The sequence below is a fragment of the Mobula hypostoma genome, chromosome 1 (genome assembly GCF_963921235.1).
Source record: "Mobula hypostoma chromosome 1, sMobHyp1.1, whole genome shotgun sequence".
In the NCBI taxonomy this organism is placed as follows: Eukaryota; Metazoa; Chordata; class Chondrichthyes; order Myliobatiformes; family Myliobatidae; genus Mobula; species Mobula hypostoma.
Genome location: NC_086097.1, coordinates 98,507,307 through 98,531,759, shown reverse-complemented (window position 1 = coordinate 98,531,759; position 24,453 = coordinate 98,507,307). Strand labels below are relative to the sequence as shown.

Sequence of the window (24,453 nt, the reverse complement as noted above, 5' to 3'; positions counted from 1 at the left end):
AGAGATGGTTACAATGGTGGAGCAGAGGAACAGTGTTGCACAGACCTGAATTGGTAGTCTGAAGGTTCTTAGTAAAACTGGAGATGGTTCCAGAGCAAGGCCACACAGAAATCTGGAGTAAAGGACAGAAATTTTAAAGGCGGCTTTGCTGGACTGGGAGCCAAAGCAGATCTGTGAGCACAGTGGTTACTGGTAAAATTCAACTTAGAGTTTGGAAAAGGACAGAGTTTTAGATAAGTTCCAGTTCATAAATGGACATAGATTCAAAGATGTAATGATATCCGCAGTGTCTGAATATAACTGCTTTCTGTGGCTGTACATCAGCATCAATCTCTACACCAGATCAGTACGAAGATAGCATATTGGATCAGACTATGAATGCATACAAGCTGCATTGTCTTTAACAAAAACGGCCTCAAAACTTGTACTTCATTAAGCTTAAAAAACTGCCTAAATGTTCCAACTGCATCTTTCTCCTGCCCCAAATGATTATATTTTACCCATTTTGTGTCCTATGACAGCAAATTGCTAAGTTACAATTCTTAAAGAGCCAGCTGTTAAAGAACATCCATTCATCTATGGTCACCGCATAGAAGCAATTATGAGTCAAGACTCAGAAGTACTTTTGGAATCAAGGCAATGCACTGGATCTTACAGTAGTATTAACTGATTTAATGGCATGTGTTTATGTTGATGTTATTATCTGTACTTGCACCCTTACTGATAAGCTCAATATGAACATGTGCGGCTATAAACTAAGGTATAGTTTGAATGAACACATTTAAAAATATTTTGATTATAATTATAATAAGAACTGCAAGACCAGAGGAAACACACATAATCATTCCCTTCCAGAAATACTCTGAAGCAGAGTGCACTCTTGCTGTTTCTTACAAGAAGTGTAAGGTACACACAAGGTTAAAGCAAAACCTCTTTGACAGTAGGGCTGGTGGACAAGCCCATGATCTCTGAAGTGGATGCAAAGGTGAGGTTTGTAGAGAAAAAGTTTTTCAAATGAGCTTGTTCAGTCACTTGAATTGATGCCAGCAGATGGTTTGGATATAATCAAGATGTGCATAACCCCTCGCTCCAACAAACAATCACTGGTGTCATGAGGAGTGACTGTGGGCTCAGGATCTTTCCACAAACAGCTGGCTCCTGCCTAGTGCAGCTTACAGGCATTTCCTGCTTGTTACTAAGAAATACACAAATCCAACATTCTTAACGACACAATCCAGAATGAGTGACTGATATAAAGATTACACTAAAGCCAAAGACCAAAGCTGCATAACTGCATTAAGGTTTGAACAGTATGGGAAAAGGCAAGGACAAAGACAAAAACTCCTGATGGTATAGAAATGAAGGTGTTATATTTGAATGCATGTAGTATACAAAGTATGGTAGATGATCTTAGAAATTGCCAAGTACGATGTTGTGGGCATTGGATTTGTTGTTGAAAAAGATCACAGCTTGGAGTTTAATATCCTAGGGTACACATTGAATCAAAGGACAGACAGGTGGGCAGAGGAGGAGGAGGTGGTGAAAAATAAAACTAAATTCTTAGAAAATAACATAGGGTCAAAAGATGTTGAAGCCTTGACGGTAGAATTAAAAGTGCAAGGTTAAAAACTCCCAGGTGGGACTTGTATACAGGCCTCCAAACAGTAGCCAGGATGTGGGCTACGAATTACAAAAGAAGATAGAAAAGGTGTGTTAAAAGGGTTATGTTACATTGATCGTGATTCATTTAAATTGCAGGTAAATTGGAAAAAAATCAGGTTGGTGTTGGATCCCAAAGGAAGGAATTTGGGATTCGTCTTGGGATTCCAAGAAGATGGCTACAAGATGGCTTTTTAGAGCAGCTTGTGGATGAGCCCACTAGGGAAAATGCAATTCTGGACTGGGTGTTGTGTAATGAACCAGCTTAAAGTAAAGGAACCTTTAGTAATCATGAAGTAGAATTCAGCCTGCAGTTTGAGAGGGAGAAGCTAAGATCAGGTATTACAGTTGAGCAAAGAGGCATGAGAGAAGAACTGACCAAAGATGATTAGAAGGAGACACAAGCAGTGATGAGAGCAGCGCTGCAATGGTTGGAGTTTCTGGGAGTAATTCGGAAGTTGCAGAATCATCTCAAAGAGGCAGCAGCATTCTAATGAGGTAACTGTGGCTAGCAAGTGACATCTAAGACAGCATAAAAGCAAAAGAGGGGCATACTGTATAACAAAAAAGAGCTAGAGGATTGGGAAGCTTTTAAAAACCAGAAGACAACTTACAAAAACAATAAGATGAAATATAAAGATTAACCAGCCAATAATATAAATGTAAGGGGTTTCTTCTTTTATGTTACCGCACAGGCTAAACAAAACGGCTTCTTTGTTATGTTATAACTAAAATGGCTTCTTTGTTATGTTAACTGCTGAGAAAGTCCTCCCGCTAGCAGTTTGTTTGGATTATGTTATTGATAAGAGGGTGTTACAAACCAATTGGGATAGATTTTATTCTTTCTGTGTGTTTGTAAGTTATTATGATGCGCGGGTTTTTGGGCAGAAGGCGAGAGAGACAGAGAGACAGAGACAGAATGGACAAGGTGCCGTGAGTCAGCTAACGGGGTCGGACCCCAATCAGGAGTCCGAGGTCCAGGGTGTTCGGCGAGGAGAGGAGACAGAGACGGAGACGAACTCATGTGGAGCGTCTGGTCGACCACCGTTGTTGGTCCCAGGCGGCAGGTCGAGGTGGTTCAAGGGGATCGCAGGGTGAAGAAGGAGGGTCCCAAGCTCCAACTGTTTGTGCATGAAGAGATTGAACTTTGATAAGTGTGGCACCTTTTATTTTCCTTTCATATTTTATTCTCTATTAATTATATAGTTCCAGTAATATCTATAAACCGTAATTCATTTAATTGTATCTGGTGTATTGTCTGTTATTTGGGCGGGGAGGGGTATATCACACAGCATCCACACCAACTAATTACCCAGTTTGGCGGGGCCGAGGGCCGTTTCCCTAGACGACAGTGAGCTGAGCGACCCTGAGGCTTGCCGGGGGGGGCTACATAAAGAAAGAGGATACCAAAAGATTTTTTTCAGATTTATGAAGAGTAAAAGAGAGGCAAGAATGGACATCGAAACAAAGGAAATGTAGGACAGACTGAATTGTATTTTGAGTCAGCCTTCACTGCAGATGATGCCAAGAGCATGCCAGAAATTCAAATGTCAAGGGGCAGAGGTGAGTGTAGTCATAATTATGAAGGAAAAGGTGCTTACAAAGCTGAAAGGTCTGAAGGTAGATAAGTCACCTAGACCTACACCACAGGGTTCTGAAGGAGGTAGGTGAAGAGATTGTGGAGGTATTAACACTGATCTTTCAAGAATCACTAGGTTCTGGAACGGTTCCAGAGAATTGGAAAATCGCAAGTGTCACTCCACTCCTTAAGGAGAGACAAAAGACAGGAAATGACAGGCCAGTTAGACTGACTTCAATGGTTGACAAGATGTTAAGAGTCCATTGTTAAGGATGAGGTTTCAGGATACTTGGAAGCACATGATAAAATAGGCCAAAATCAGCATGTTTTCCTTGAGGAGAAATCTTACCTGACAAATCTGTTGGAATTTTTGAGGAAATAGCAAGCAGAATAGAAAAATAAGAACCAGTAGATGTTTTTAACTTGGATTTGCAAAAAGGCTTTGACAAGATGACACACATGAAGCTGATAAACAAGAGCCCATGGTAGTACAGGAATGATACTAGCATGGGTAGTATGATTGGCAGGAGGCAAGGAGTGGAAATAAAGGGAGCATTTTCTGGTTGGCTACCAGTGACTAATGGTGTTCTGCAGGGCTTGGTGTTGGGTCCACTAGTTTTCACATCATATGTTAATGATATAAATGAGAGAATTGATGTGTTTGTGGCCAAGTTTGCAGATGATGCAAAGACAGGTGGAGGGGCAGGCAGTGTTGTGGAAACAGGGAGTTTGCAGAAGGACTTGAGAATGGGCAACAAAGTGGCAGACTGAATACACTGTAGGGAGGTGTATGGTCTTGCACTTTGGTAGAAGGAATAAAGATCTTCAGGTTTCAGAATTCACTATATATATATATACACACACACACTTGGAATATACTTGGATAGGACTTGGGAATCCTTGTGCTGGATTCCCTAAAGGTTAACTTGCAGGTTGAGTCAGTAGTAAGGAGGAAAATGCAATGTCAACATTCATTTCCATAAGACTAGAATATAAAAGCAAAGATGTAATGCTGAGGCTTTATAAGGCACTGGTCAGACTGCACTTCGAGTACTTTTTTTTTTAAGCGTGTCGCACCAGATAGTCAGCCATTCTTGTCTGGCACGTGGTGTCAGGATTGGTCTCCTTTCTTTTTTTTTTTATTAAGTGCAATCGTGAACAATAGCCAGATCAGAAATGCTGATCAGGTCAACTAGTTCCCAAAGAGAACTCTGATAGGCCAATCAGATGGTTCACTACTGCTCAGCGATAGAACACAAAAAAAATCATGCGTACAATTAAAAAACATTTAAAAAATAGTAGAAATATTGGAGTCATGATGATCATGATGAAGTCTGCTGGAGAAAGACATTTATACACATGCTGTCCTCCATAATTCAAGGAGATTGAAGGATAAGGTTGCAGGGTGACAAAACGTGGCAGGAACACTTGGAAATAAAAACTAATCCCTACTGGGAGAAAACAGCACCTATTCTTTCCGCACTGTTCTCCAGCAGTTTAAGGACTAAGTCTAGCCGGAACATAACTCACAAGTGCTCTTGAAAGTCAGGTATTAACCCTACCTACCAACAACCAAGCATTGCCATCCTGGTCCCCTTCATGATAGCTTATGAAGAAGCATGTGACTTCCCTCCCGGAGATGATAGGTGTTTTGCACTCTACTCTTGAAGCCTTGGACCCTATTGTCGCAGATGTTTCCAACCACAGCATCTGGAAGGCTGTTCCAAACCCTGATAGCACAGTGAAGGAAGCTTCTACCCAGTGTGTAGGCTCTCGCATCAGGGATAGAAACAGCATGAGCAGGCATAGATAAACTTGATCGTATGGTGCGCCGTTTCTCATAAGATGAAGGCAGCATGGCGCGAAGGTCTGCAGGGCTGTGGCTGGTGTGCATTTTGTATACCGGGTCACGATATGAACATTCCTGACTTGACCCTTGTATTTTTAACGAGGCCGAGTCGCTAGCTCAACACTCAACCCGGTACGAATGGAAAGCGTGCTGGGGGGGGGGGGGGGGCCCAACTTGGAATCAAACGCGGAAGCCTTCGCTCTGGAGTCCGGTGCTGATGCCATTGCACCACCAGCCAGCCACTTCAAGTACTGTGAGCAGTTTTGATTTCATGGGAATGATTCTAAGAATGCAAGATTAACATATGAGGAGTGTTTGACAGCTCTGGCCCTGTACTCGTAAGAGTTTAGAAGAATAAGAGTGGAGCTCATTGAAACCTGACAAATATTGAAAGGGTCTAGAATGGACGTACAGAGAGAGTTTCTTATCGCGGGGACCCTAGAATTAGAGGCATAGTCTCAGAATAGAAGTACATCCCTTTGGAACAAAAATGAGGAAGAATTTCTTTTGCTAGAGGGTGGTGAATCTTAGGAACTCATGCCACATGCAGCTGTGAAGGCCAGATTACTGGGTATATTTAAAGTGGAGTAAATAAAAAAGGTGTCAAAGGTTATGGGGAGATGGTAGGATAATGAGGTAAGAGGGAGAGCAGACTTAATGGACTATTGCTGTCTTATTGCCTTATAACCCAACACCATTGAGACTTCGGTAGCTAGCAACTTTTTTAAGACTACTGGACATTTTTCTTATTACCACAATACAGTTTAATTTCACTTTCTTGACATATTACAGTGGTATAATCATTTTTTTCTCAGCATGTTTAAAAGAAACAAAATACTGAGTCCAACAAGTTTAAAGGGAGCAGAGGAAACTGAATTTAAATTTCACCTTGTCAAACTGACCACTGTTCCAACAACAACACCTAGCCCATATTTTGGAGCCCAATTTTGGTTTCAAGTTTACTCATACTGCTGTTGTCCCCAGCAACGCTCCACCCCCACTCCCCGACCAAGGACATGGAAGGAGAAAGGAAATATGGAGCACACACAAAAGGGAGAAAGAGAGGGACAGACTTGCAAAGAAGAACTTTTGTGCACAAATAATGGGGTGGGGTGCAGCAGGAGGTGGGGAGAAAAAAAAAAGAGCTGCATTGCTTTGTAAAGTGTTTCCTGTGGCCTCCATTTTCAACAGAATTTCCAGAACCAGGCTGACAGTGTTGAATGTATTCTACTATACAGCCCTTGTGTAAATGTTAAAGGTTAAAGCAGCTCAGTGGGACAGAACAGACTGATATCCAACATCAGTCATCAGACATAGAAGCACAATGATGTTTTTAAAATGAAACTTTGCACTAGAAATCACATTTCAGCACAGAATCCTGTGAGGAGATCAACACACAGAAATGATGCACCTCCTTAACCTGAAAGAAATATTCTTACTGAATCAAAATTGTGATAGTGGATGTGTTTGAGAGATAAACAGCAGGAAGATCTGAATCAAAACAAGACTAACGTGAAAGTGTCAAAAGTGCTATTCTCTCCTGAGCTAACACAAAGAGCACAGCTTTCTAAACACTAGTCATGCTCAGATAGAACAATTTAAAGCCAAATCAAACAAAAATACATTTGAGAGACATATGAAACAAAGAAAAACAAAAATTAAAAAATTACATATTAAAAAGGCATTTAACAATTATAAAAAGCTGAAAAAATTCTTTTTTAAATTATCAGGAAGTCCCGCAACATTAATTCTCACTTAGAAAAATGTTAAAAATTCAAATACCCTTGAAAAGGTAACCACAGCTTTCCTTGGCATTTTTAATGGATTTATTGAGTACACCAGTTTCACACGTGTCATGCTGTAGTACTCAATTTATCAACAAATGTCCAGTAGAGCTTGAGAAGGAGTAAGGTCCTTTAACAACTAATACCTCGATTTCCAGGTTTTACTGTCTATAGGTGGGTAGGTGGAAGTGTGGGCTGAAGTAGTGCAGGAAACAAGACACAGGGTTGAATAGTGCACAAGTGTAGGCAAACATGCCGGAGCACAACTAGAACAAATAGACTAGGAGAGGGAAAACAAATGGAGAGGCAAGGAACACAGGACACATATCTCTTGACAGTGATCACAAGGGTTTTGAAAGGGATTGAAAGGGGTTGAAGGTTACTGGAAAGAAAAGATGGAGTGGAGGACAGATGCACCAATTTGTGGGTGGTGGAAGCCACTTGGGCATGGGTGTACATGTACAGGATGGAAAAACGGTCATATAAAAATCAGGAATACGAAGGGGGAAGATGGACCTGGGTAGAGATTTATGCATGTGTACGAAAAGCTATCTCTCAACCAAGGAGACAGCAGTATGCAAACAATTTTGTTACAAGCCATGAAACCAAGACATTTTGCTCCTTGACGTATTGATCCATTGCTGTATAATTTGTTTTACGTTTGGAGTATCTAACAAATTAGCATCACTGGAAGTGGACCAATCAAAAAGTGCACACTATGTGATTGTTTTAATTGCTATAAAGACACACAAGTACGTTGTATGATCGTGCAGTAGTTCAGAGCACCTAAGGAGTGCAACATCCATCTAGTGATACACTGAAAGAAAGTACTGTATTAATACTTGATCAGAATAAGTCTTGTCAAAACAAGAGGTGATATCATAACTAATACCAGATTCATGCTGAAAACTGATCAAGAATCCAGTGGGTGGGAAGACCACACATGATCAGAAAATCCTTCAGGATTCGTTACTCTTACTCTAATCAAAAGGATAATAAATGCAACAGTTCAGCAATGATAAACATACATGTACACAGAATTAAGATAACAGGATCAATCAAGCTCTATCGTTGTCTAGGGGTAAATGACCAGTTTCAAAGTGACGCAAAGTTCAGTTCAATTTAGTTCAGTTCAGTTCGCAGTAATCACTGCCGTGGGAGATGGACAGTGTGGGGGAAGGAGAGAGAGAGCAAAACGAATGAATATTCAAACGGCTTCCACACACAGACCTTCGCAGTCAGCTTTCGGGCGAGTCCTTTGTGATGTCATCTGAGGTCACCGACCGTGACCCCTCAGTTTCCAGATACGATCGTTTCTCTGCGGTGAACCCGGCACCCAGGCAAGGGTGGACACACACCAGGTTCCCGCCGATCGTGCCTTTCCACCCTGTGCGTCTATGGCTTGTCCCGCGACCAGCCGTCCAAAAAAACTTCCCACCGACTTGTGGGAGTCGCACCGCTTCCAGGGTCTCGTTACCTCGGGGTGTCATGTGTGTATTGCCTTAGCAAACCTGTCCCTTTTTATCCGCCTGCTGGGGTAACGCCTGTCCATCACTTCAAACAGTTCAGGGTTCAAAGGGGGAGCCGATCTTGACAGCTCTCCTTCCGTTACTCTCTCCTGTCCCTTCATTAACATCTCCAAATGCTGCTCCATTGTTTTCCTTATCTCTCTCTCTCCTGAAGACAGGTGGCAGACCAACTGCTGATCCCACTGGTGCCAGCCCAGGCCAGCTAACATCTTAATTTATGTGTATTCTCATCACATCGCTCATGCAACATTTCTCTTTTCAAAACAATGTCTCCATTGGGATTTTCAGCATACTTCTACAGCTTTGGGGATTTCAGAACTGTCCAACTACCAATGCATTGTCTTGCCAAAATTATCTTTTAAAGAAAACACACACTTCGGGATCAAGTCAACAAAATTTTATGCACTCAAATCAAAATGGGATCCCCACTTTGTAACAATGTGTTAATTTCAAATACCCCAAAATGTTCAGCTTGCATGACCTCTACACAATGATCACGTTTTAAAGGGATAGCCATTACTGCAAATAACACGAAGGGATTTAATTCAGTTTGGTATCTTTTTGTACTCTAACAGTAACCAAGTTACTCACCTCCAGTAGATCAATCATCCGTGTCATCTGGGAGTAAATGAGCACACGATGACCCTGAGACTTCAGGCGTGTCAGGAGGATGTCAAGAGTGTGCAGCTTCCCACTGTCTGTAATCAGGCTTTCTTTGTCTGAAATAGAGATTTAAAGCTACTTCAGTTTTTAGGAATTCATTGTCCCCTCTTTCACCCTAATTCTCTCGAGGCACTAGTCCTCATGGGGTGCAACTTCATGGGGTAGAACTAGTAATTATATGAATACGTACAACTAATCTTCCACCAAATTATTTGCCAGAAGCATCATATCTAATCTTAATTGTGGCCACAAATCAAATTCAACTCCTATCAAAAGTCACTAGATCTTAATATGCTGCGGAGCATCAAGAAAGCTCACCTCTGTCCCAGGATACTGACGGACTTTTACTGCTGTACCATTGAGAGCATACTCACTAACTGCATCTCAGTGTGGTATGGCAATTGTCCCGTATCAGACCGCAAAGCACTCCAGCGTGTGGTGAAAACTGCCCAGCGGATTATCGGCATCCAATTGCCCACCATTGAGAACATCTATCATAAACGCTGCCTGGGCAGGGCAAAAAGCATTATCAGGGATGCATCTCACCCTAACCATGGACTTTTTACTCTCCTCCCATCCGGTAGGCGCTACAGGAGCCTCCGGTCCCACACCAGCAGGCACAGGAAGAGCTTCTTCCCTGAGGCTGTGACCCTGCTGAACCTCATATCACAGCGCTAAGCAGTATTGCATCCATATTGTACTGTCTCAGTACTTTTATATTTGTGTGTTGTAGCACTTACTTTTTATTCGCAGTTATTTTGTAAATAACACTATGCTTTGCATTTCCGGTCAGATGCTAACTGCATTTCATTGGCTTTGTGTCCGTACTCGGCACAATGACAATAAAGTTGAATCTAATCTAATCTAAGTATACGTGGAATTTCTCCTCTGTAGCTTCTGCATTAATTATGTGATGAAGGATATGTTTTGATTATCACTAAAGATGCTAGCAAAATTTCAGAAAGCCTTTGGTAAGGTCCCACATAGGAGATTAGTGGACAAAATTAGACCACATGGTATTGGGGCTAGGATACTGATATGGACTGAAAATTGGTTTGACAGACAGGAAACAGAGTAGGGATTAACATGTCCCTTTCAGAATGGCAGGCGGTGACTAGTGGGGTACTGCAAGGCTCGGTGCTGGGACCACAGCTATTTACAATACACATTAATGATTTAGATGAAGGGATTAAAAGTAACATTAGCAAATTTGCAGATGACACAAAGCTGGGTGGCAGTGTGAAATGTGCAGAGGATGTTGAGTTAATGCAGGATGACTTAGACAGGTTGGGTGAGTGGGCAGATGCAATTTAATGTGGATAAACGTGAGGTCATCCACTTTGGTGGCAATAACAGGAAGACAGATTACTATCTGAATGGTGTCAAGTTAGGAAAAGGGGAAGTACAACAAGATCTAGGTGTCCTTCTTCATCAGTCACTGAAAGTAAGCATGCAGGTACAGCAGGCAGTGAAGAAAGTAAATGGCATGTTGGCCTTCATAACCAGGGGAGTTGAGTATAGGAGCAAAAAGGTCCTTCTGCAGTTGTACAGGGCCCTGGTGCGACCACACCTGGAGTATCGTGTACAGTTTTGGTCTCCAAATTTGAGGAAGGACATTCTTGTTATTGAGGGAGTGCAGCGGAGGTTCATGAGGTTAATTCCCGGGATGGCGGGACTGTCATATGTTGAAAGATTGGAGCAACTGGGCTTGTATACACTGGAATTTAGAAGGATGAGGGGGGATCTGATTGAAACATATAAGATTATTAAGGGATTGGACACGCTAGAGGCAGGAAACATGCTCCTGATGTTGGGGGAGTGCAGGACCAGAGGCCACAATTTGAGAATAAGAGGTAGGCCATTTAGAATGGAGTTGAGGAGAAACTTTTTCACCCAGAGAGTTGTGGATCTGTGGAATGCTTTGCCTCAGCAGGCAGTGGAGGCCAATTCTCTGGATGCTTTCAAGAAAGAGTTAGATAGAGCTCTTAATGATAGCAGAGTCAAGGGATATGGAGAGAAGGCAGGAATGGGGTACTGATTGTGGATGATCAGCCATGATCACAGTGAATGGCGGTGCTGGCTCGAAGGGCCGAATGGCCTACTCCTGCATCTATTGTCTAAAACTGGATTTTACTCTGGCAATGGACTGTTACTGCCTTCTAACTTCCTACACTCAGTTATAAATGCAGGATGACCCTGGTGGAGGACTTCGTCTTACCGATGTTGAGCTGCAGATGATTCAGTTTACACCATTTGACAAAGGAGATGGTAAGGACATGGATGAAGACCTACAAGTGCCAGGGGGTGCACCTTATGATAGACTTGAGTGGAGCAACAACACAGGCTGTATACAAGGGCAGAAGTCACCTCTACTTCCTGAGGATACCGAGGTCCTTTGGGGTACGTAGGCCTCTCCTTCACATGTTTTGCCAGTCTGTGTCGCCAGTACAATCTTCTATGTTGTGGTGTGCTGGGACAATGGCTTCAACACAGGTGATGCCAACAGGCTCAATAAACTAATTAGAAAGGTTGGCTGTTATCGGAGTATTCACTCTGTTCCAGCTGTTAACATCTGGAAACAGTATTGCAGCATAAAAGCCAGGACCAACATGCTCCAGGACAGCTTCTTCCACCAAGCCATCAGACTGATTAATTCGTGCTGATACAATTGTACTTCTATGTTATATTGACTGTCCTGTTATACATACTATTTATTATAAATTGATCACTTAGACGGAGATGTAAAGATTTTTACTCCTCGTGTATATGAAGCATACAAGTAATAAAGACAATTCAATAAAACTGGACGCACTGGAGGCTGTGGCAGAACACAGGACCCTACAGAAAATCCTGGCAATTCTGGATGATGTTTCTCACTCTCTGCATGCCACCTTGGCTGAACAGAGGAATCATTTTAGACTGAGACAACTGCGCTGCTCCAAAGAGCGCTATTTGAGGTCATTCTTACTCTCGGCCATTAAGCTCTATAATGAGTCAACCTATAGCCGGGGAAGGATGATCTCCTCCTGTTAGACTGTGGTAACTTGTTTTTATTCTTTCTACTTCTTTTCTAATATTTATATCTGCACACTTACATCACTACTGTGACACGGGAATTTCCTTTGGAATCAATAAAGTATCTATCTACAAAAGCACAAGCAAAACACCTACTTAAGTTAACTAAAAGCAGAAATAATTATCAAATTATGTCCAAAAATAGCACCTATCATGGATATCATATACACACACACATACGTATAGCCATATACAGAGACTGCCCCTCTTCCTTCCCAGCCATTGCATTAAAAACTATAAAGAATTGATTTATAATACACAGTGAACCAAAATAGGAATTGCAACTTCTTAGCAGTGACAAATAATTACAAAATTATTCAAATTCATTTAAAGTTATGAACAAAATTAATTCCTTAATCATAGTAAAACAAAACAAAACAATATAGAGCCAACATTAGTAATCCAACTATTCACTGTCATTGCTTTTTCACCTTTCAATGAGATGGATGGGCTTGGTGCAGTGACATCAGCTTCTCAACATCAGGCAGAATGTCACTCAGGAGTCTTAAATCCCCATGTTTAATAATTTGGAGTCTGTTTTGTTGCCTTGAAAGAAATTAGGTGATTGCACTAAATATGATGTTGGAAAGGGAGTAAATAATATATTGATTTTTCCCCCCCACAGTGCAGGATTGCATTCAGAAAATTTGTTCTGCAACCAAAAGTCTTGATGATTTTTTGAACCTTGGTTTCAGCTGAAAGTCATTTCGTAGTGAGATCAGTTCTTCCTCCATCCTTCCTGTTAGTTCCTCACAAGTGTTCAGGAATTGTGTTTTTTTACCCAATCTGGAATTTGGATTGAGAGCAGATCCTAAAATCTCTCTGACATGTCTTTAAGCAGATCACAAAGATAGGCACATGTTACTTGAAGATCATCTGGTATTCTTTCCTTCTCTTCCAATTCAGAGAGGCTCAGAAATAGGAAAAGGACACCAATATGATTTGACTTTGATAAGATTAACATCACTTCCTTGCAATTGAAGACTAATTTCACTAAACTTTGCAAATAATTCTGACAAATCATGCCTAATGCTCTTGAGTTGATCACTGAATTAAGCATTGTAGTTTCAAAGAATTTTATAAGTTTCAAAAAGCGCAAAAAAGCATCTCAGGCAGTTTCCTTTAGAGAGCCTTCTGACTTTTGTGTGCAAAAGCAAATATTCAAACTATTTATCATTCTCAATACAAATTTCTTAAAATAGTTGAACACAGAGCCAATATCATTATATTGTTTACTTTTTAAACTTGTATCACATATGCATCTTATTGTTTGTGAATTTATTTGTGGTAATATTACTTTATGTGTTATGTGTGAGTTATTGTATATGTACTGTTGTGCAGCTTGGTCTGGAGGAACGTTGTTTCGCTTGGCAGCTTACACACATATGGTTGAATGACAATAAAATGAACTTGCATATTAAATATATGATGTAGTGGGGAAGACAGGTAGGATGGCAGGATTGTTGAGTATAAGCAGCAGGATTATCACCAGTAAGAACTACAATGCAGGTAGGGTTCACATCATATTGTCTAGGTACTTCATATTAACAGGCTCACTTCCCCAGGTACAGAAGAGGGCTGGAAATATGAATTGATGCACATCAAATCACTAAATGTTTATACTGTAGGAAAATTAACAATATAGAAAATTAACTATAGAAAGGGACTGGGGAAGGAAAATTGAAGTTTTATTTAATGCCGCTTGCCTCACATTGGGGATAAGGGGTCAATTTGCACGTTTTGAGAATGAAAAAGAAAGTAACGCCTGGCTTTTCAATTCCAAACTCAATTTCTTGTCATGTGATCAGGGCAATTTCAAATAACAGAACTCAAAAGTCAGTCATCGAGATACAGGACAGGAATAAGCCCTTTGCCGTACTGAGTCAGTGCTATCAAACACTCATTTATGTTAATCCAAAATGAATCCCATTTTTAAAGCCTTCCCTATGTACTCATCAACTTAGATACATTATAAAACAATTAACAAAGATCATTAACAATGACTAATTAACCTACCGCTCCCACTTTATTAACATGTGGGAAGAAACTAGAGCATCAAAACAAACCCCACGTGGCCATCAGAAGAACATGTAAACTCCACACACACAGCACCAGAGATCAGGTTTGAACCTGGGTCTCTGGTGTTGAGGTATAGATCCATTACTGCTTTAAGATGTACTTTATTGCAAGATCGCTCATTTTTAACACCAATAACTTATCACTTCATACCCTGCATCACTTTTAACCTCATATGAGTGAAATGAATAGAGGACCAGTAACTCAAAAAACAATTGGTACAAGGAACTACACCAATAATGTTGGATTTTTGGTCAACTCTAATTTAATATAAGACTGCCTTACAATAACAATCAACTTTATCATGCTAGGCCTGAAGTTATAAAGCATTCTCCACATCCTCATAGTATCTCAATGTACTTCAAAGCTGATGAACTACCCCTGAAGTATGGCTGCTCTTTATACAAAGGAAAATGCACCCCGTAGGTCACAGCCCCTACTTTTAAGGGGATGAAGTTTGCTAACTCTACTATCCTTTCAGGCAGTCATTTCCAGACTTTCACTATACTCCAGGCAAAAGACTCTTCCACCCCCCACCCCAACTTTCTTCTGCAACCTTCTAAAAGTTACTTTAAATCTATCCCTATTTTTGCTCTTAATTAAGGGAAACAGGTCATTGTTATTTTCCTATTCAAAATTGGAATTGGTTTAATACTGTCAGCTGTACAAAGGTACAGTGAAAAGCTCATCTTGCATACTGTTCATACAAGCAAATAGATCCAAATGTAAAATTTCACTGTAATCAGTGATTCTAAAATGGAGCTCAGGTAAAGCATGAAAAGGACAGCCTGACTATTCTATTTTAACTTTCATTGGTGCTGACTCTGGCCACCTGTAGATACAAATCCAACACTCGTCGTTGAACACATAATGTAACTATCTCAGTACTACAGTGGAGAGCTATAGAAGCCCATTTCAGCAGGCAAAGATCAGTGAACATACCAAAAACAATTCTAGAAGACATTGAAACTACCTGAAGAACTGAGCACCATCTTGATCCAACATTCATGTACAAAAAAGGCAAGTAAAGCAGAATTTAATCAGCATTCCTGGACATAAAAATGGAATTACTATTAAGAAATCCTTCCAACATCAGGCTTTTGGGAGGGTTACTATTAACCAGGCAAATAACTGGAGCAACCACTACACTAAAAAAAGATACAAGACGACGGATAGACTGGAAATGTAGCGCCTGAGGAACGCTACAGTAAGGTCTACTGTTTGGGGAGCAATGTCACTGTTTGTACCTGGATTGGGTTTTTGCATCTGCAGGAAGGGTTGGTGAGTTATTTAGAAATCATGAGGACATGACTAAATTTGGTGGGGGTGGGGGGGCAGGGAGAGTGCAAGGGGTTTCTTCTTTTATGTTACTGCTAAGGCTAATAAAAATGGCTTCTTTGTTATGTTAACTGCTGAGAAAGTGCTTCTTTATAGCAGCTTGTTTGGATTTTAATTACTGATAACAAGAATTGTATTCATTTGCTAACCAATTGGGATAGATGTTATTCTTTGTGTGTCTGTAAGCTATTGTTTTCGCGGGCTTTGAGAAGGCGGATAGGGACAGAGAGAGAAGATGCGATGCTGTAAACTGGGCGACGGAACGGACCCCGAGCAGGAGTCCGAGGCCCAGGGTTTTTCGGGAGAACAGAAGAGGAAGAACATGCTGGATGCGCTCTGGTTGACCACCATGGTTGGTCCCAGGTGGCGCGTCGAGGGGGTTGGAGGAGGCCACACGGTGGAAAGAGGACCTCGTTAATTGAGCTCCAACGGTTGTGCACGAAGTGGTTGCACTCTGATAAGTTTGGTGCCTTTTACTTTCCTTTTTATATTGTATCTCTATTAATTACATAGTTCTAGTAAGATTTATAAAGTGTAATCATTTAATCGCATATGGTGTACTGTCTGTTATTTGGCATGGTAGGGTACATCACACAGCATCTACACAAACTGATTACCCAGGCTGGCAGGGCCAAAGGCTGCTCCCCGTGGACGAAAGCAAGCTGAGCGAGCCTGAGGCTTACCAGGGGGCTACACTATATTTATTGTCTCACTGTGGACAGTCATGGCTGCTTCAACAATACTTCCATGAAGCAGACGGGAGGAATATGAGAGATGTGCTTTATTAATTTGTCCTCATTTATCATCTGTACAGGGTGATAATGTTCACTGATTTGAAAAAGTGCAATCCTTTAAAAGGTCAAACATTAAACACAGGTATCACAGATGAACATTAAACATGACAGGATATTTCAGTGAAGAACACAGGAGGTTTTCGTTTTCAACTGTAAAAATATCCAACGAAACACGTCAGAGAAAGGTCAGTTATGTTTGTGAACCTAGCAATTCATTTTTCCTGTTTGCATTTTATATTTAGATGGTAGCTGGGAAGGGAAATAGGAGATGGTTTGGCCCAGATGTGCACTGCTCTATAACTCATTTCCACAACAGGAGGAAACTCAAGAGGTGAGTTTCCCGGTTTGTTTGCTGGCAGAAGACTAGAGCAAAGAACTTAACAGGACATAGCTGATTTTCTACTTTGAAGTGGTCAGGGAAAGAGTAACAGGAGAATTTAAGTAAAATGAAGCTAAATCAATTTTCATTTGAAAAAATTCTATATGCAAAGCATTGCACTTTTATGCTAAGAACAATACTTTGTGCTGAGAAAAAGCAGAGCCTTTCAGTCTCTCTGGCCTGAAAGGAACACAGCATTTTCCAAAGAGTTGCAGTCTACTGTCATGCTCTGCACATGCTTTACCTCCCTGACTCAGTTAAATTACAGAAGAAAACCCTTGCAAAGTCAGATTTGCACCAAGTGCACAACATCACTAGAAGATAAGCAGAGTACATCATAATCAATCTAAAGAATAACCCTTTGATGACCAACTTCCTTGCACCAGAGGTGGTATGGGAGATTCAAATAGACGACAGGTGATCTGCAATCCATGCGGGACTGGCGGGGGTGGGGGAGGCCCCTGCAGGCTGGTTCTCCCATCAGTGCTACTCTCCAGTGTTCACTCCATGGAAGACAAGCAGTATTGTGTTTGTCTGCGACTGACCAGTGCAGACTACCACTGACAGTGCAAGATCAGGAACTGCTCCATATTTGTTCTTACTGTTCCATGTTGTCTCCAGAGCAACATCCCATGCACCATCAGTCTTCAGGCCATTCCAATCATGGCCTCATGCTGTGATTATTTTGTGCGACTGTGTTTTGCACCCTGGCCCTCAAGGAAGGCTGCGTCATTGATCTGTATACATACGTACAGCTACGTGACAATTAAACTTGAAACTTTGGATTAATTAAGAAATACACATTTATTTATTTAAAATTTGGCGAAGCAGCTAAACAAAATACCTTCCAGGCCTTCAAACTGCACCGCCCCAACAACCCTGGTTAAACAATAACCCAATCATGTGACAAAGATCAATTAACCTACTTGTTATGTCCTTAGACTGTGGGAGAAATAAAGAACACCTAGGTGCTGTGTATTTAATATTTCAGTAGTATGAGTAATATTGTAAATATATTGTTTGATTAAACATTCTTTGTTGTTTAAATAATTCATTATGGGTTATATGCAAAATTAAGAGAATTGTAAACATCATGAAGCTATCACGTGATATGTTTGTGCTTCACTTAACATAAAAATGAAGTAGACGTGCATTTCAGAGTCCCTTGCTTTTCTTCCAATTAGATTAGATTATGAGGACACGCAGTCCTCTTTTATTGTCATTTAGTAATGCATGCATTAAGAAATGATACAATGTTCCTCCAGTGTGATATCACAGAAACACAAGACAGACCAAGACTGTAAAACTGAACAACTGACAAAAACAACATAATTATAACATATAGTTACAACAGTGCAAGCAATACCGTAATCTGATGAAGAACAGACCATGGGCATGGTAAAAAAAAAAGTCTCAAAGTCTCTCAAAAGTTCCATCATCTCACGCAGACAGTAGAAGGAAGAAAACTCTCCCTGCCATGAGCTTCCAGCACCACAAACTTGCCGATGTAGCATCCTGGAAGCACCCGACCACAGCCAACTCTTGAGTCCATCCGAAAACTTTGAGCCTCTGACCAGCCCTCCGACACCAAGCACCATCTCTGCCGAGCGCTTCGACCCCAGCCCCGGCCGCCAGCAACAGGCAAAGCCGAGGATTTGAGGCATTCCCCTCCAGAGATTCTCGATCGCACAGTAGCAGCGGCAGCTAAATGGGCATTTCAGAAGTTTCTCCAGTTCCTCTATGCTTCTCACGTCTGTCTCCATCAAATCAGAATTGTGCATGGCATCCTACTTACAAATACGATATCATTCACTGGAGAGGCCGCGCGCACTGCGTCGCGCCGTCATCTTCTCCTCCATCCCATTAATGATTTGGAGTTACAAAGCATAACACCGGGGAAATGCCACACATTCCATGGAGCAGATGTAGAGATTCCTTACAGAGGACATTGAAATTGAACTCCGACACCCCAAACTGTAATAGCGTTGCCCTGATTGTGACACTACCAGCAACGAAGCTGCCCCAAATCAGAGGTCCTCTGATTGGCAGAAGAGATGATTATCACACAGACCTATTGCAGATCTATCCCAAAAGTTGATACAGTTTGAAGTACAAAACCTCCATGCTTCCAGACTTGTCTGTTCATAAAATTAAAAGTATTAATTCCTCCAACTACAAATCCAGTTTGAACACCATCGACCAAATTCACAAAGAAGACTCTTCCAATTCATTTTATCATCATGAGACAGAGGTTACCTTGGCACTTGGGAAGATGGTTGTGAGATGCTGCCTTTAACTTCTGCCATCCTGTCCATTATATTACTAACCAGATGTTCTAATTTTGTCACTGATATTAAGTACATACATTTAAGGATCTAGCACCTGCAAAGGAACTTTTTTTTTGTGTTGAAGCTATACTGTGAATGCTTGTTTGAAATAGTGCTTCTTCCATTCCCCAAGACTGACAGCTCTCACCTTGAGTACAACATCTAAAGTCAAAAGGGTTTGGTCAGGGTTTAAACCAGCTCAGGCAAGAGAAATGGGTTTGGGCAACAGCCAACGAAGACTGCTTCCTGTATCTGGCCAAGCATTCACTGGCTTCTATACTGTTACAGAATTACCAGCTAGTTGTTGTCAAGCATATGGAAATCAGTGTGGGAAGTGAATAAACTCAACAGCGACACAGACTGCATGGCTGTGAGACAACACAAGGGGAAACCGTGCAGGAAGTATTTACTGTAGACTGCTGGTCCTCTGAGAGGGTAGTAGTGGTGCAATGTGCCACGTAAACAATTTACTTTCTGCCTTTTAACCCTGTCTGTGATAAACAGTAATTACTCAGACTCTTCCCATTCATAACGATGGAAACTGCTGACACCTCCAAGTGTAGAGGTTAAAACTAGTCACAGCCACAGTTATATTCAGCACCACACTGTGACATTAACAATAACCAGACCCCAAACTCCCTTAGGAAATGAGTTTCATATTGATTTTTCACTTGTGCATCATTCCATTCCAAAAAGCTAAGTTAAAAGAAAATTGTTATTATATGCCATGTTGTATGACGTGGGTGACTATAATAGTTCGTGGCAAATTTTTCTCCAGAAATGGTTTACAATTGCCTTTCTCTGAGCAGCTGGTGCATATCACAAGTCCTGGTTATGTGACCACTGATGCCAGCAGACAATCTTTGAAGAGTATTTATAATAGCTGGGGTCACCTGTCTTTTAAAGGCACTGCCCAAAAGAAAATAGAGTCAGTTTTAAGTCTTAATTATGGACATCATGCCAGGCCCAGAAAATAACATCACAAATGCTCCAAATTCAGCATGCTCCACTTACAGTAGATTGACTTGTTCTCACATAATACTGCAGTACATTATATTGTGACCAATAACACATGCAGGTACCGCACCCAATGTCACAATGATTGACACACTTCATTTACGACCTTCCTTCCATCAAAGTCAGAAGTGGAGATTTCATAGATAATGGGATTTAATTTGCAACATCTCAGTGACAATGAAAGAGTCCATATAAAAAGACCTGGACAAAGATTCAGGCTTGAATGACATGATTCAAGTAACATTCACATCACAAAAGAAAATGACCATTGCCCAAAAGTCTAACCACCCAGCCTTGATATTTCAATAATACCTCACTAATTTTCTCACCAACGACACTCCACAGTCATCATCAACTAAAACTCAATAGAATCAGCCACAGAGACATTCAGATATACAGCAAGGAAACAGGCCCGCCAATTTATTTTAATTGCACATCAATCCTATTTTTAATCTCTTCACATTCTCATCAGTTCTACTCTCTACCCCACCCCCATACTCTATTACTCACACACTAGAGGCAATATTATAGTTAACAATTAACCTACCAACCGACATCATTGGGACTTGGGAGGAAATCAAAGCACCGAGACGAAACCCAATGTCCAGGCGAATGAGAAAACTGCACGCATTGCTAATTAAAATGGATACAAGTGGAGCAAAGTGCAGCAGTCATATAGAACACTGCAAGATCTCAAGGTGTATTCGAATGGCTTTGTTTATAGAAGGAATTTGGGTTGTATTTAGGTGAAAAGCTATTCCCAACAGCACTGAAATAAGTTATTTGGTGTGTGTTCATACTGTTGCATGTGGGGGGGGGGCACTTGCAGTGTTTGAATTGGCTGATCTGTTTCTCATTTTACAAAGAAGCTACTCTTCAGAAGCCACTTCAGTTGCATAACGTTTTAGAATTTCTTTAATGGCATTGCCTTTCAGATTTCAGTATTGGCAGTGTTTTAAAAGGTACCTGAACAGCAGCACTCCCATGACTTGTACAACTACAACATAATGTCCTGAGATTCAGCGCCAGCTGATCAAGGCTAGCATGCTAAACCCCCTTTTCACCACATTGTGGCATGCTTTCAATGAACTGTACAAAAGTACTCCTAGGATCTTCTGTCAATTATACTCCCTAGTTCCCTACCATTCATAATTTAAGTCCTGTGCTGCCTTGACTTTTCAAAAATACATCACCTCACACTTACTTGCATTGAAATCTGTTTGTCACTCAGCCCCATATGATCAAGATCACCTTGTATCCACAATAACCTACTCCACTATCAACACGTCCCAACATCATGTCATCTGCAAAGGTACTAATTAAGCATTACACATTTCCATTCAAATGACATAAATAATTAACAAATAATAAGGGTCTCAACACTAACCCATGCAACAAACCACACTTGAAAGCCTCCTATTTACCATTTGTTCCTTTTAAACAGTCACACAAACTACCTCTGCTAGATCCTGTCTAATGCCCCCCAAAGGGAGCCCTGCTCCAACCTAGGATAGTAACCTGTGGACCTGACTTATCATTTTCCACTACTATCTTAAAAACAAAGATCACTAGGGCCTAAGTACTCCCTGACTGCAACTTCAGTTGCTTGCCCTGCTTCACTCTCCAAGTAAGGTCCAATACTGCACCCTTCTGAGTACAGCCTCTATATATCATCTCCGTGGGTTGTCACCGTGTCGCGATGGAGAGGCTTGTGTGGTCCTGTGATCCCGAGAGCGATGCCGTCTGGAGCTATGCTCCTGGTAGGGTCACCCATGGCGGTAAGGTCGAGGGTGAGGTCCCTGACAAAGAACAATCCAACCAAGACCTCAACGGTGGAACAGGCAGACGAAGTTATTTCAAACTCAACGGCTGTGAAGGCGGATGAAGGCTGCAACAAATCCATCAGCTCCAATCGTCGTGGTTTCCATGCCATTGGAATCAGTTGGTTGATTTGTGAAGTATCGTGTGCTTCTTGGAGTGCAACATCAAGCACACGTTAAACAAATACACGCACAGGCATCTTTGCTCTGTGGTCCACTTCTTCAGAACGAAGACCATCATCCTCGACCTCGAGGGATAGCCACAACATATTGACTTAAAAATAATATAGAAAAGGATACTTACTGGATGGTAAATAATTGTCATAGTGATGCCTTTCAACATATGGTGTGATTGTGGCTAATTCTGTTTCTTTGTGCTTGCAGAAGCAGAACCACACCACAGTAATCAAAACATTGCTGCTGGCAGACTTTCATCCAATCATGGAGCAGAAACACAGACTCTTTAGCTCATCAAACATGAAGCACTCATTTACATTAATTTTTTTTATTCTGTCCAGATTCTCATCAACTCTCCCCCGTTTCCCATTCCACTCACCTACACTCTGAAGTGGCTATATATTTTTGTAATACTGAAGGAAACTGGAGCATCTGGGGAAATCGATGCAGTCATAGAAAGAACATGCAAACTCCATGCATTCAGTACCCAAGGTAGGATTGAACACAAGCCCTTGGCACTGTGATGCAGTGGCTTTACAAACAGTGTCACTGTGCCATCCAAGTTTGTCAAGTGAATATGGCATGGGCTTTGAGAAAACGTTTCAATGGATTCAATGCAGTCTCTAACACAAGCTTAGTTCTACAATTTGAACTTCACTGCATCATCAAAAGTAAGACTCAGTGTTGCACAATCACAACTTCCAGGTTCACTCATTCCTTTTGTTCCTCGATGTTCAAACCATGTGCGCGGGCATTTAATAAACAAGGGTTCCCATATGGACTGAAGAAGGCAGTGGGTCTGTGAAGGATTTTGTTATTAGTCAAACGTATGGCGTTTCATACAGGATGACTGGAGCATTAATCTCACAATCAATTACTTGCTTGTACTTCCTGTCAATGCAGGCTGGCAAAGAAACACAAACATTTCTTTCCTGTCCCTTTGCTCCAGCTTCACAGCCTGGACCTCACAGATGGCGTGCTCAAGCAATCTTTCCTTCAGAACTGTTTTTGTGAGAATATCAGAATATCAGCCAGCACCAGCATGCTCCAAGTATTTTTTCCCCTCTATCTAGGCATTCTTGAGCAGCTGAGAACAATTACATTGTTTATCATTTACTGTCTTTTATCTAAAAAAAACACAAATTTTTGTTCAATTCACAACAGCAAACATTGCCTTTTATAGCTACCTAGAGAAACTCTTGATCTGACGGTCACCTCCTGCTATCTGGACTGAGGTACAATCTGAGTTATCCTAATCATCCTATGTTGTTCACTGATCCCAGAAGGGACAACTCTCAAATGCTTCAATTAATCTTGCTTTGGATTATGTGGTGGTAGGGGAAATTCAACCAGGGTTCTTTAAGAAGTTTACTCAAAAGTGTTCTTTAGATTCCAATGGGACCGAACAATGTGGCCAGAATTGACACAAGCAACCTCTGAACTACACAGCAGATAACACTCAGAAGTAGTGCTATGCACATTTTATAAATAATGGCATACTTTTCACTGAAAATGATTAAACTAGCATTACTAAGGCTACTATGACTGTATCTCCACCATCTTTCTTGGCAAAGTATCACAGTCCATTTTGGTTTGGCATCCCTTGCTTCTCCAGCTGTACACTAAATTTAAAGTTAATTTCATTCAAAAATATCTACACTGATACTCAAAGTGCATCAGAGATAACATTTTTCAAAATACGTGATGTTCAACCAATGCTGTCTGTTTTTAAGAAAATATCCTTGGCACCCATATGACGAAAAGCCATCCAATACAAAAGAAATTTCTTCACAGTGAATCTTTGGAAGGAACCAAATGAACACTCTTCTTTCTATGTTCTTATGCTTTCTAGCATTTCCTGCAGAATGAATCAAATGCTGTACTTAAAAGAAAAAGATAAACACTAAAGAGCCTGTGGATGCTGAAATCTGGAGCAAAGTAATAAAAAAAAAGCTAGAGAAAATCAGCAAGTCAGGCAGCACCCATAGAGGGAAAAGGACAGTTGATGTTGTGGGTTGAGACTCATTCTCTGGATTGTTAAAAATGGTCCAAGTGAATTTGATAGCAGATTTAGTGAAATTGTCAAGTTCCACACAGGTGCAGGAGGCAACCGCAATGAGGCAAAGGAAGAGTTGAAGGGTGCCGACAGGGAGACTTGGAACATGGACTACTTCACTTAGCCAACAAAAATTCAGGTGTTGTTCATGCCCATGACAAAAATAACAATAAATGCTGATATACTCAGCTCATTCGATAGCATTTGCAGGTGGAGAAAATTGTTGAAGTCCATTGAGTCAACATGATGCTTTCAGATCAGGTCATGCATAGCACATACCTCCGCCGTACTGCTCAGGTATGTTTCTGGGGCACAGGGGCTAGCGACCCTT

General features: G+C 41.1%; 1 protein-coding gene across 3 annotated transcripts in view; it reads right to left on the bottom strand.

The window, feature by feature from the left end:
- ino80 (INO80 complex ATPase subunit) overlaps positions 1-24,453 on the bottom strand; it is a 254,901-nt gene that overhangs the window by 64,751 nt on the left and 165,697 nt on the right. For all 3 annotated transcript variants that reach the window (XM_063053383.1, XM_063053403.1, XM_063053393.1), the window contains exon 27: positions 8,992-9,119. In XM_063053383.1, the coding sequence (XP_062909453.1) occupies positions 8,992-9,119 (128 nt within the window). The remainder of the gene's footprint in view (positions 1-8,991; positions 9,120-24,453) is intronic.